This window comes from Bombus flavifrons, chromosome 7, assembly GCF_040668555.2.
Source record: "Bombus flavifrons isolate JBK064 chromosome 7, iyBomFlav1_principal, whole genome shotgun sequence".
Taxonomy (NCBI): domain Eukaryota; kingdom Metazoa; phylum Arthropoda; class Insecta; order Hymenoptera; family Apidae; genus Bombus; species Bombus flavifrons.
The window spans coordinates 6,208,463-6,222,302 of record NC_138448.1 but is presented as its reverse complement, the minus strand read 5'-3'; the positions used below and the strand labels follow the sequence as shown (position 1 = coordinate 6,222,302).

Genomic DNA, 13,840 nt, shown 5'->3' with positions numbered 1-13,840 from the left:
GGATAATCGTTCAAAAGATATAAAACTTTTTCTTTCCACAAAGAAAAATTATCTAAACGTACTATCTTTTTAAATAAGATTTTGTCCAGTATATTCCAGTAAAAAATGTTAAAAACATTAAAGGAATCAAAAATTTAAATCTCTCTAATTAATAATTTACGTAACATTTTCAATATTATTCTACGTAATATCTTTGATTATCAAATTAGCACCAACCGCTGAACGATTGGAACGTGCGTATCGCAAGTGAAAATTAGCATTAAAATTATAAAAGCTCTTAAAAGATAATAATAAAAATTACATAGGAACACGATTTCTAGACTCGCCCTTCTTAGAATTAAGGCTTACAAATTCTTAAACGTAAACGATAAAAATAAAAATTATTGTAGGAGAATAGAAAAATAATATGTTCCGATTTCTTCTCATACAAAAATCGTCAGACTGATCCACTTGTAATATTGTTACTTCTAAAAAACACGAATCCTCCTTCGTGCTTTTTAATTGAATTATTATTAAAAATCAGATAATTATCGTTCACAGGAGTGATAGTGTTGATGTCCATTGAAGTGTGTCTTATGGTAGCAAGGCAACGACCAGAAATGTTGGTCCCTTCCGAATTCTTCGCCTTGCTTGATGGTCTGAGGAAGATTCTGGCCGACAGTTTCCGGCAGGAACAGAACCAGTGCGGCACCAAAAAAGGACACCGAGCTGATAATCAGCATTGGAAATCCCTCCCAAATTGCAGCCTAATGAACAAATATTAATTTATATGAGCAAAAGTTAAATACCATGAAAATCTGATCAAATTATTTCTCATTTAAAAAGTTTCATTAGAAAGTTTCAACCAATATAGTTTCATATCTTAAGTTATTCCATCACTTTTTATTTTAAATTTCAATTTTTTGATTAAAGATCAGTTAAAGAAAAGCGTTGGTTGCAACTTCCAAAACGGGCTTTCTAGAAAGTGAGAAATATTTTGATCAGATTTTTATAATATTCAACTTCTTCAGGAAACAACTTGTTTTAAGGTAAGAAAAAAACTATTTTACATTTTCATGAGAAAGATGCTAATACATGAGAGCTTTTTCATAATTTCTAATAGCGCTTATTGTATCTTTTGGAATAAATTAAAGAGAAGTTGAACGTAGATATACGTAGCGGTATTTCAAAAATGTAACAGCAATAGTAGTATAAATATTTATTTACCGAGTCAGTGATATATGGCGCCAAAGAGTGTGCAACTATTCCGAAAATATGAATGAAAGATACGCCCTGCGATCTGACTGGCGTGGGCAGGAGTTCTGCTGCATACTGAAGACCAACATTGGCTGCCATGTTCAGACAGAATCGCGACAATACTGACATTACTAATTTCGCGAACACTGGAGAATAAATTAAAAAATACAGAATTAATCCTGGGTACACAATACTTAATTGTAAGTTTAGTTAAAAATATAGTTCAATCGATGCTTAATCAAAATCAAATTAAAATTTCACACAAGCATTAAACTTCTATAAATCTCCAAATTCAACAAAACCAACATATAGAAAATTATTGCTTCTAAAATGTGCAAACCTCTTTCAATTTCGCCACTAAATTAATTCCTAATTTTCCTAAGTTCCATCAAAATAATTATTTTCCAAGGTTAATACCTTCGAAGTTGCCAAAATTCTTTTGCATTCATCATCAACTTAATTTCAGATTTTTCTCAATAATACATCATTATAATCGTTTTAATTTTACTCGAATAAACAAATCGATATATTTACTGGAATGCAGCATAAGTTCAGCGATACTGAGTACACAGGTCATTGCCAGAGTGAGAAATCCGCAGAGTCTACGACCCCATCGGTCGAGCAACAGGGCGAGCAATAACCCAGCTGGAAGTTCTGTGGCACAGGCGATCGAGAACGACACGAACACCGAGCTCTGGATAAGTTTTAACGAATACACGTGGCCGTCGAACGAGATCACGGTGAAACACCTACAAGACAGTATCGGTTATTTATCAAGGTTTTCTCGCAACATGAACTTGTATCTTATACTTGCCAGAATGCAACTAGAAGAATAGTGTTTCTCGCCAACCGTGGCGTTTTGAACAGATCGAGCAGCGTCGCTGATTCTTGAATTTTGTCCGATGCCTCCATGTTACTCTGCAAGAATTTATTTCGAGAATAATTAACGAAAGATATAATACGAGTCGTGCCTTTAGCCCTTACACAGTTCAAAATTCATAACACACTAAAAAGAAATTTTATTTTCATTTTATTTGTCATTAATAGATAGCACGAACAGTGGCAAGTTCTAAGGTAAATTTAAAAATACGTTGTTTGTTATTGCTATTTTTCTTTGCATTCTGATTTATGAAATTAGTCGGCATAGCTTCTGATATCGAGGTTTATTAATATAATGGGTGATTGGCTGATTAAATACTTTTCTGATTTCTGCGAAATACAGTCGGGAACAAAACTAAGTGGATTAGTGGAGAAAATGTAAAAATTCATTTCAACCATTTGCTGAACTATCTGCATATTATTAGAAGGAAATATAATAAATAAAACTCAAGTATATAACGCTGATACTAGTTTGATTATACTTTCTTCACATCTAGTTCCACTAACTATAGCAGCTTATTTTTATCCCCGATTGTACGTTATACTTGTACTAAATATTCTATAATTTCTATATAAATTCCCAGATTTACTTCAAACTTTGTACGAAATCGATATAATACCAATATAATCGCGACAGCCAAGTTTCATTTCATATTTCATTTTTCATCGCGTTTCATTTTTAAAACGTGTCTATAAGTGTTAAAATACTTTCGCGAGTCTGCGTGTTTTCGACGTGAATCAAATATATCTGTCAGTACAGATTCAAATACTCTACCGTACGATTTCGCGTAAACTTTCTAAAATTCTATTTGATCGAACTTACGACGAATATATCGTAAATACGCGAGTCCGGATTTCTACGGTTGATCCTAGCTATTCTCCGTAGTTTCTCAACAACCTTGTCCATCATCCCATTGGAAACGTACCACCTTGAACAGAGCAAATACGAGTGATATGGATCGATAAGTAAATTTGCATAAATCTCAAAGCGCAAGTTGAGAATTCGAATAATCGAGCGATTACGAGTTTACTTACCGGGCGCTCTCGGGAAGAATCCACGGTGTGATAGCAACGGATAACAGCGGTATGGCAGTAACGTAAGTAAAATATCTCCAGTTCGCGATATAATAGGCTATCCATGGTAAAATTGTACTGGCCACTGCGAAGTATACGCCAAAGGCGATATTCACGACCAACGTTCGTTTCGAAACAGCCATATATTCGAGCACTGTGGGATAATTGATCGTCGATGACTCTCGGAATAACTGATTATTATATCAAGATACTTAACGACGATTATTCTTTATGTTGCAGTAATAGAACATGGAAGATTTATCGAGTGAAACCGGTTATTATTAATATGGAGCAATTGATGACGAGCCGAATGAACGATACCATCAACTTAATTGTAGGATAATTGTGAGATTACAAATATAATTCCGATTTTAAATTAATCCATTTACTCTGCAAACGTGAATGTTCCGAGTTTGAGCTGGTTCGTATAACAAAAAGCGCTACATAATGCACGTGTTTTGCTTCTAACGTATTTAAACGAATTACGTGTTGAAAATTTTATGATAATTTTCATTTCGAACGAATATACAGGGTGGTTGGTAACTGGTGGTACAAGCGGAAAGGGGGTAATTCTACGCGAAAAAAGAAGTCGAAAATATGGAATAAAAATATTTTTTTTTTTATTTTTCCATCGAGACAACGATTTACAGTGAGATCCGTTATAACGTACCGCACGCGTACCGAGCGAAAAATCAAAGTCGATTTTCTCGAAAACAAAGCCTCAAACGAAAAATTTTTATTCTATATTTTCGACTTCTTTTTTCGCGTAGAATCACCCCCTTTCTGCTTGTACCACTAGTTACTCGATTTAACAATATAAAGATATAACCATCCTCGACGACATGAAAATCGATGAAACGATCTTTAACAATAACAAAATGCATGGTGGCAAAAGCTCTTGAATCAAGCACTCGAACCGTATAATTCAATCGAGTACAGCAACGTCAAAATTATCTTCGAGGAACAATTCATCAAAAATTTCTCACGCAACATTATCTTTCACGTAATAGAAACATTGACTTCATACAAACGTTATCTCTCGCGTAACTGAAACATTGACTTATCGGTCGAACCCCTCGCACTTTCTACTTCGTAGAAGGCTTACCGATAATCAGAGGAATGTTGATACAGTTATCGAACGCCAGTCCAGTGAGGAACCTACAGACGGCGAATGACCAAAAACTATTTGCGCTGGCAGTGAAAATGGAGGCAAAAAGGGCGATACCATTGCAGAACATCAAAGCTGGGATACGACCCTTATGATCGGCGATCCAACCCACTAGGAAACCACCGATGATGGACCCGCAGAAGAAGATGGCCTGCGCCGTTGATACGAGGTATTCTCGGTCGCATACCCAATCTAGCTAATCACCAAGGGTTAAGAGTTAGTCAGCGAAAAACTAGATTCATATTTTTCAGAATATAATTTTAATCCTGCTGCGGTCTTCGAATTTTTATATCTCGATTCTGCTCACAGTTCGATGAATGAAAGAGTTCTTTCTTTATGCTCTGAAAAAGACGTTCGCGTAAAATCGGAACGAGGAATCGTCCGTACTAACAATTATCGTCTTGTACTTTCTTTAAACTTAAGAAATTTACTATAACAAGATACGCGATTAGATCGGAAATGGCCCAAAGAACGCAGCAGAAGTGTAAGAATTTCGAAGCATGCGATTCAAACAACGATGTAAATACTTCACCTCAGTTCCTATACTAGGATATGGAATCTGCGTAAAATTGTACTCCCATTGAGTACATTTTATCGTTTCGTTTGTTTGGAAGTCCAACGAGCTCAAACTCTTGTCGCTCTTCAACAGCTCCGTGAAGTTTAGGTCCTTCCGTTGACATTGTTCGTAATAAGGATAAACGTTCGTCGCTGGAATCGCTATTTTGATCCTAAACATCCCATACGATAGACAATTGATCGTTTTAATTATTAAAATAAGAACCAAAGTCCAGACAGAGTAATCCAAAAATATCTTGTATCGTATCGTGAAATTTTTTCGTCTTCAGAATTTTCTACAATATTTTCTAACAATTTTCGAAATGTTCGAAAATTCAAGAAATTCCAGAAATCGCGATATCTCGTATATTTTTCACAATATTTTAAAGTCACTTTCTACGAACAATCAAAAATATCGTTCAAAGATATCGTTTAAATGAGCTCTCGTTGCTACGTATATCTTCTTTTCTTTTCTTCCTTCATTATACACACTTACCTCTCTTCTTCGGTGAAATTCGAGTTTACTAATTCGTCTATCCTGCACCAGTGTTCCGTGGGAATAATCGTAATGAAAAATTGCGAGAAATACAGAAACGCGTACGTCACGCCATAGGGTAGTAACGACAATAACAACAGCCATTGATATCTTCCGTAGTCGCCGACATACGGCAGAACATCATCGAAACTTTCCAATCTTGGTCTCAATCGAGTCGTTTCAGTGGGCAATATAGAGTTACTCTTCTCGTCCTTCATTTCGCTGAAACAGAATCCATCGTTGATTTCCAGACGTAGCAGTATAAAAGTTAGTGGTCGTACAAGAAACTTTTCAGTCTTCTAGTCTTTGAAATAAATCTACTGACTTATACCACGTCATTCAGCAGGCCTCTAAAGGGTTCCTTTGACGTTTCACATTCTGTGATTCCAATTCAGTGCTTACCTTCCCTCCTTCATAACATAATCGTAACCATACGTTAGATATTACAATGCTCCTTTCCTCTCCCACAAACAGGAAATAGAAATGCTCCGCGAAGACGCTACACCCGTAAACAACTCATAAGCAACGCTTAAATAATCTGAATCACGGCCGATCAGCGTGATGAACGCGACTCTACGCTAACGATAAGACCAAGCGATTATTTTCTGACAGAACGCAGGAACAATCTTACCCGTCATTCACGTTTTTTCCTTCCATAGTTCGAGCAGCAAAGTCTCAATTATGATTTTAGATTTTGAAAAGCAACTGAGATGAAAGTGGAGACCCGATGTGCTGATCGAAAGACGTTCGGAAATGAACTGAAAGAACGAGCGAAGTCCGGCAACTGTTCGCCTTGTTTTCGATTCGGTTAAACGTTAAATTAAGTGTAAGTGTTTGTTCGAGTGCCGGCCAATTACTGTGCCGGGAGTCAAGTGAATCGTGACACGCGACTCGTTCAAATTGAATTGCATACGAACCACGCTCGCGAGATCATCTTTAAAAAGGGCTGATTCGGTATACGTGGCGATGTCAACGTGATATCTACATGTCTGAGGAAAGTTTCGACAAAAGAAATAGCCTCGAGTGCTGGTTAATGATGTTCGAGTTATCGTTTGGATGTCGATATTATAGATTTGCAAATGAGATAAAAGAACCGAAGGAAAGTTTGTTGACTCTGTCATATTTAATTAAATGCAGGAGAAAAATTGAATGGAAGAATTTTCTGATTAATATTGTCTGTTTATTACTCGTAATCCTCTCACCCGGCGACTTAAGGATGACTTCCGGTTACAGTTCGTACAGTCGGTACTCGATTTAATTATCGTGTACAATAAAAATATATTTTCTTCGCTAACTTTTCGATCAATATATTGAACTCTATTGGAAAATAACCGAGAAAATGTTAAGCCATCGAAGGCTAAGAATAAATGAAATAATTAAAGGTTTTTCAAACCTGTTTTAACACTAATATCAGGGACATAAGAAAATGGTACTTCTGATGTATCAACGCAATTATATGATTATTTACTATTCGTTAAAACAGACGGTCTTAGGAACTGAGGTGGTTAATTAGATATTGAAAAATTAAAAGAACGATTTCCAAGTTAAAAGTAATATAATATATCGATCTTTCGTAAAATTTTTATATCAAATTATTTATTTAAGCGAATTTAAGCGAATCCGTGACACAATATTATCATATGGAATAAACACGGAAATGAAATAGCTGACAGAAGAACCATCGATTTCGAGACATCGATTAGAATGTCTAATGTCATTGTCAGGAGCGAGAAAGTGGTCGAGTGCTCGAAATAACTGACCTGTTTGGAAAATACGACAACGAGAAACGTTCGTGTCTACGAGCCATAATAAATACTTGCGTGTGTACGTCTACACAAATGGCGGCATTTTTAAAATCAAAAATAGAGTATATTACCCTTGATCGTCCAGACGAAACAATTACTTATAATTACAAGACATTTGATACAGGACTTTGAGAAATCAATATGCTACAATTTGTTGGAAACATTTAGCTTGCACATAAATCACATATGAACCAAACTCACGCGACTGATGACATTACATTGCACTGAAACTGAGGACTCGATCGATTCTCAAAATTCCAAATACAATTTTTTTAATTAATTTTCACTCATTATCAAGAATCCAATCAAAATTTCTTTTTCCTAATTTATTAGTAACATTCTTAGTAAGAACTAATTATTATCGCTTTTCTTTTATAAACGATTATCAACGCGAAAAATTAAATTCAGTCGATAGAAGAAAATGAATATAAAAGTTGAAAACCTTACCTGTCACCAAACGATTCTTCGATGTCTAATTCACGATAGTCTCACGACGTCAAAGTGAAACTCCAAACTGATCGCTTCTCGTTGCTCTTCGTTCAAAATATCGATCACGATTAATCGGGCACTACCAACCACATCCACTAATATCACTGTCAGACCGATTAACAGCAAGTTACGAAATTAGTAATTAAAGGCACCCTCGATCGAACCATTTTTCTCTCTCGACGTCACACTAAATCATGTCAAACGTATTTTTCCGTTCCAATCGTCGTTGACTAACTTCCAACGAACAAAATGTCTCGATACACTAATATCCTTCGTGTTCTTTGTGGAGATAACCGAAGAATTTTTTCGTTATTGTAGCAGCTTCATTGCTGCTCCTTAATTTAAAAGTAAAGAAATAAAATTAGTTTGAAAAAGCAATTAAAGTAATTCACGTGGGTTTCTTTGAAGACGGAGGAAAATCGATGGTAAAAAGAAGAAATAGAAATAGAAATAAAATAAAATAAAATCTGCGATTAAACGAATAATTAATACATGTTATTTCGAAAAGGAAATTGACGATAAAATAGGCGAAAAACAGTTTCTATTAAAAAGGTTATACGAATAATCAACGCAGTTTACTTCGAAGCAAAATTAGAATTGGCAATCGAGCGAATGATTGACACACGGTTTATCTGGAAAAGGAAGCGGAATCGATGACTAAACAAGCGAGATTTCGTTAAACACACGATTTCCTTCGTAAAAAAAAAAAAAGTAGATTTGGTGGTTACACGAATAATCGTTGCAGTTTATCTGAAAGAAGAAATAGCACGGATGGTCAAACAGACGAGAAACAAGGTTTCTCTGAAAAAAGAAAATAAAATAGCTGATCGAGTAAATAGTAAATACAATTTACCTTGAGAAAGAAGCAGACTCGACCGATCAACGCTGTTTCCTTTGAAGAAACGCTAAAATCAATGGTCAAACACACAATCAAAGTAAGTAGTTTTTCTCGAAGATGAAGTAGAATCAGTAGTTAAATCAACAAGATTGGCACAGTTTCCCTTCAAGAGACACTATGATCAATATTTATACAGGCAGTCAACGAATCTCCCTTTCGACTGATCCAATCAATGAGTGAAACGATTGTATTCGATGAAATTTTCCTCGAAGATGAAGCAGAATCACAGATCCTTACGTAAACGACCGCTCAAGTTTCCACGGCAATAAACCTAAATTCTCTGGCTAATTAAGAATATAATAGAGACACGACGACGTTTCCATTTAAAGAAATGGAATTGTTAGTTAAACAACGACAGGATTTCCTTATTCGAAAAGAGAGGAGAAAAGCGTCCGATGTTCACGAAGTCTTGCACAAATATGAAGGGGAAACCGGCTCGCGTATCGCTGATATAGAAGCTTGCTTAGCGAAGACGAACACGATACTCGATGACACGTGTTTGCCAATAGAAAAGGAGAGAATCGAAGAGAAACGGAACGAAAGGAAGAAACGTTGATTGACAGTGGAACCGGCGAAACCAGAAATAGTTTGGAAAACACGATTTTCCGATCGCGAACATCGAGGACCACGTGCTCGCGTTGCCATCGATCGAACTGCATTTAGGCCGGCTTCAGACGAGCGGTTTGCGGCAAATCGTCGCAACAGCGACGACGTTGGTAGAACAGAGACACAGAGTTCTTCTGTCTCGCAAAAAGAAAGATGCATACATATACATTTCCTTGTTTCTCCAAAGCGTCGCGGCGCCACGCCGGAAACCGGTCGTCCGAAGCCAGCCATACTTTTCAATGGTGTTGAAATGAATTGTATCGTATTGTCGTCTTGTCGCGTACTAAAATTGCGGTATAAGGACGGTGTTAAGGACTGACGTTGAAACACAACTGATTTTTGCAATTTAAATAACGGATGTATTGAAACGAATTCAGTGGATTTTTCAGGTAAATTTGTCGTTTGTTTTGCCGGTTTTGATCTTGGATCGACTCTAGTATGTTTTTCATATTTAATTGAAATAGGGGAATTGTGTTATGTTATTTGTTGATACTCTGTAGTGTAGAAATGTTAGCATCGTTATTTTAAAATTAATATTTACAAAAGGCATAAATGTAATTGAGTTCCAAAGAGGATTAATTAAGGATGCTCAAGCTTTTTTGTGAGATTGGTTTCTTCTTGCAAGCTACCTCTATAAATTAGACCTCTCCTGAAGGGATACGTAGTTTCGTTAACCGGTTTCCTCTAAAAAGATTCGTAGAATTAGCTTTTTGCGAAGGGACTGATTTATGAATATCGTTTCTTCTGAGAAGACTGCTTCGTTACCATAAAAAATCAAGCACAGGTTTTCGTAGTTTATATTCACCGAAATATTCGCACATAAAATAATTTCAAACAGTACGATTAACAAATTACTAGATATGTCTATACAAATTTCACCTTACGCTCGAAGATACAAGCAAAGCGAAAATTAGATTCCCAAAATCAAATATTAAGAACAGTAAATAACTATATGCAGAATATTTTTCTAGCGAAAGACAGACAGTCTCTACTCGCTATGTACATACGAAGAGAAAGATACACACTTACATTCCTCGTAACTTACATAACGCCAAAACTGAAGAAATTACACCGTATAACATTGAATGCGACGGATGTAATATGGCACATCGAACAAAAAGTTTCATAAAATTCAAATTAAAAAAAATATGGGATCGCGAAACACACAACAGATGTGCATAAGTTATGTACGTAACTTCCAACTTACACACATGCAATAGGTTTAACCGGTACTGGTGTTGATAATAACAGAAGCACAGTCATGGATCCGTTACCATGTCTAGCGTTGTTTCAACGAGTTTCATTCCCACTTGATTTAGTGTCGCTCCTAACCGCTGGTTCACGCAACAGAGAAAGATAAAATGAACCACGACAGATATACGATTACATACTTACGTACTGTATCGTTCAAAGTCTATAAATAATATTGCAGACGGTATAATTAGAGGCCTTCTGTACTATTTCCGCACACAGTAACGTCCTAAGCGTATACACGGGAAACTTTAAATCGTAGCACAATTGAAGTCAGAAGAAATTTTAAAGTGAGCTAAAAAATGAAAAACAAGTCGAAGATTCAAGAATAACAGAATTACACTGGAAACTCTATTTTGGGGGAGGGGGGAAAGTACGTTTGAAAATCGATCGAGTATTACGCGGTAGGTAGTAGTTGACTGTATGATTGGAGTAATAAATGTCATTACGGATTATTTGATATCACTGTAACTTTTTGAATAAAATTCAATGTCAAGATTTATTCATTATCAATACTTATCTTGTTTACAGTAGATTGTATAACGGTAGAATCGAGATATTCTGTTCGTAATTCTTTATGAAAATGTTCTTCGCTTTGATGAAGAATTTTTATTTTTAAAATGATATAAATGTAATATCTCGACGATATAAACGATACTTTTCTTTATCTGTATATAAACTAAGCAACTTTTAGTTTTATAGATTTTTACACAAAGTTCGTCAAAATCATACGTAAGAAATATTTTCCTTAGATCTCATACCGATTTACTGAATTACATATAGTAAATCATGCTAATATTTAATAACTAAATATAACTAGATATAAGTAATTATATTAAATAACAAACGGGATCACAATGTTGTTTATGGGTACAGAGACCTTAGAAAAATTATGATCGTAGTCACGTAATTACATCGGTTCCTCAAGAATCCTGTCTACCTTGATAGATCATTAAGTAACGCGACCGGAATCTGCACGTCTCGCATTGCGTCGTCGAAGGAAAATTTTTTATCTTTACTTTGTTGTATGAAAATGCTTTCACTCACTGCGCAAAGGTCGGACTGAGGGAAATCTGTGTTCGCTTCTGGTTTGCATAACAGTAGAACGATAGATCTTGAATAATAGATACATTTCTGTTATGTATTATAAACACGTAACGAAAGAGAATTCGATAATATTACCCAAAAACAGTTTCATTCAATTTTAATTTCTTACTAGAAGAGACGAGAAATTTGCTAATGGAAAATTTTCATTTTTAAAATGCCTTACATTTATTAATACTCTTTCTTCGAAAACAACATTTATCGTACCATCTAATACTCAAAGATCAAAGCCTAAAACAGTTTTCTGTTCCATCTTTTTTAAATGCTTAAAATATTAAACCTAAATTTAATATTTTTAATCATTTTATTAACATGAAATCTGTTATTAATTATTTACTGTAATATTGTACAAATATAAAGTTTCCATAATATAACTATCGTAGATAAAATCCAAACTGAGAGATTTAACATTCTGAGAACGTCGTCATTTTGCCATACTAATACATAATGATCGTGATCTATCTTGATCATCTATCTTTTCCAAACTGATAATGTATTCCTTCATGGAATTTGCCCGTTTCACTTCCTTATTGTTCATTTATCACCTAGTATCGGTAACAGATTATGTTATATGTGTTTCGTCGGCAAAACAAACAGAACTAAACAATCTAAGAATCACTCGGTAAGCAACAATGCGATTATGGTTGATTTCGACAATAATTATCGTTCTCAGACAATCTGCGGCATTAAATTTTCTCACGTTGTTAGATTTCCGTTTCGTAACGATCGTGATTTTCCTTCTGATCCTTCAGATTAAACGTCCTTGAACATCGTTAACTAAATCACGAACTTATAACGAACCCCATTTTTCATTATTTTTTAACAAGATTCCAAAAGATATGAAAAGTAGACAAAACGAAGAGTTTATCTGAAGATAATATTTATCGAATAAATCGAAATTTTATTACACGTTCATCTGATAATTTCAAGGTCAGAAAGATTTTTCACTTAATAGAATATAATTTACGACTTAAACGATTTTTAATGTTATTAAATATATTATTGAATATTTAAATAATCTATCATTCGAGTGTGTAATTTGTAATTGTAAAATTTTATAATTCGTAAACTCGTAGAAGGCAATTAGAAATTCATGAACACACAAGTGTGTGTCACTTCATAATCTTTGTTGTACGTATGTATGTACTTGTTGTATCGGGTATTTATGACATTCAAATAAGAATATCTATATTCAGCTTTCGAAAATTAACTTGCTAATACGAAGCGTATTTACCTTCATATCTTATAATAAACTTAATTATTTCGTTAGCAATGAAATATGTGCGTCTCGCAGAAATGTAAAAAATTGTAGACAAACATAATGTTCTTAGTTTTACTTGACTTCTTAATTTTATTTACAATGATTATTGTAACGAAGTGTCTTTAAGTGGCAATAACTCAAATTTAATCCAATTTTTACGAACGCATAATCAAACTGGAATTTTATTCTTTAAGATATAGTTCATTCGAGTAACTCTGAAACGTAATTAATTAAAGCTTAGAAACGAAAGATTAAAAACATTTAATCCCCAATGGTGTATCTATTCCACTCTATATTAATATTAAAAAACATACAAATCGGCGTTAAAAGATGTCAATATTTACAATCATAAAAATCGCCACGTTAAATCATCTTTTCATCTACTAATCCCACTCATAACAGCACTCACCAAACAAACTATCAATGATCGCAAACAAGTCACAATGCCTTTCACATTTTACGTAAGCAAAAAAAGAATACAACGATCGTGATAGAAACTTTACAAGTGTCCCATTTACATATGTGCGTGTCTGTGTCAAGACTGCAATCAGTGAGATTAATCTCGTCTATCGTCGACAACATGCTTCTCCGCAACCATACTAGTTGGCACCGAATAATGGTACAATCGTCTCGTAACATGTATGATTGATAACTCGTCACGCTAGAGGGACATATTCATTACTCGTCGCTTCGGATTGCATCACGTTAATATTAATTAGCGACAGATAACTTCGATAAAGGTCGCGAACTCTCGTATATTGAACCTTAACATTGGGGCAGTGAACGATATTCATGGAGTAGAGATGATATAGCACTGCACGTACGTAGCTGTGCGTATAGCATCGGATTCCATTGACTGTTAAGGGAATTAAAATGAGAAGAGAGAAGAATTTTCCATAACGATGCTACTAAACAGTATCGAGAAGAATCATTTCGTCGATGGTCTACAATAAAAGATTATAATACGTACTTGAGGCGG

General features: G+C 34.9%; 2 protein-coding genes and 1 long non-coding RNA gene across 7 annotated transcripts in view; 2 read left to right on the top strand and 1 right to left on the bottom strand.

Annotated features, from left to right (window-relative positions):
* LOC138181585 (carcinine transporter) overlaps nt 1–675 on the top strand; it is a 56,124-nt gene extending 55,449 nt beyond the window's left edge. The window contains exon 11 of the transcript XR_011173542.1: nt 541–675. The gene's annotated coding sequence lies outside the window, so the exon portion shown is untranslated. The remainder of the gene's footprint in view (nt 1–540) is intronic.
* Nucleotides 67–11,956, bottom strand: LOC138181586 (carcinine transporter-like). Of its 5 annotated transcripts, none has more exons than XM_069116526.1 (10): nt 10,453–11,952; nt 5,409–5,669; nt 4,890–5,085; nt 4,295–4,553; nt 3,151–3,343; nt 2,939–3,044; nt 2,051–2,154; nt 1,771–1,985; nt 1,207–1,382; nt 67–746 (listed from the first exon to the last, which is right to left on the bottom strand). In XM_069116526.1, exons 1-10 carry the CDS (start codon nt 10,506–10,508, stop codon nt 528–530), a joined length of 1,785 nt encoding a protein of 594 aa, XP_068972627.1. In that variant the 5' UTR covers nt 10,509–11,952; the 3' UTR covers nt 67–527. The 5 variants fall into 5 exon arrangements, with proteins under 5 accessions (XP_068972627.1, XP_068972629.1, XP_068972630.1 ...); XM_069116528.1 differs by lacking the exon at nt 10,453–11,952 and adding an exon at nt 7,700–9,318; XM_069116529.1 differs by lacking the exon at nt 10,453–11,952 and adding an exon at nt 8,595–9,318.
* Nucleotides 3,085–4,458, top strand: LOC138181591 (uncharacterized). Its single transcript, XR_011173543.1, has 3 exons — nt 3,085–3,212; nt 3,430–3,534; nt 4,321–4,458. It is a non-coding gene; the product is annotated as an uncharacterized LOC138181591 (long non-coding RNA).
* Nucleotides 11,957–13,840: the final 1,884 nt, after the last annotated feature.

Coding starts and splice junctions, on each gene's coding strand:
- LOC138181586 (XM_069116526.1), bottom strand. CDS start 10,508: ATGACTGTGCTTCTGTTATTATCAACACCAGTACCGGTTAAACCTATT. Junction 5,670..10,452: donor GTTAAACCTATTGCATGTGT/GTAAGTTGGAAG, acceptor ATTCTGTTTCAG/CGAAATGAAGGACGAGAAGA. Junction 1,383..1,770: donor TGAACTTATGCTGCATTCCA/GTAAATATATCG, acceptor TTTATTCTCCAG/TGTTCGCGAAATTAGTAATG.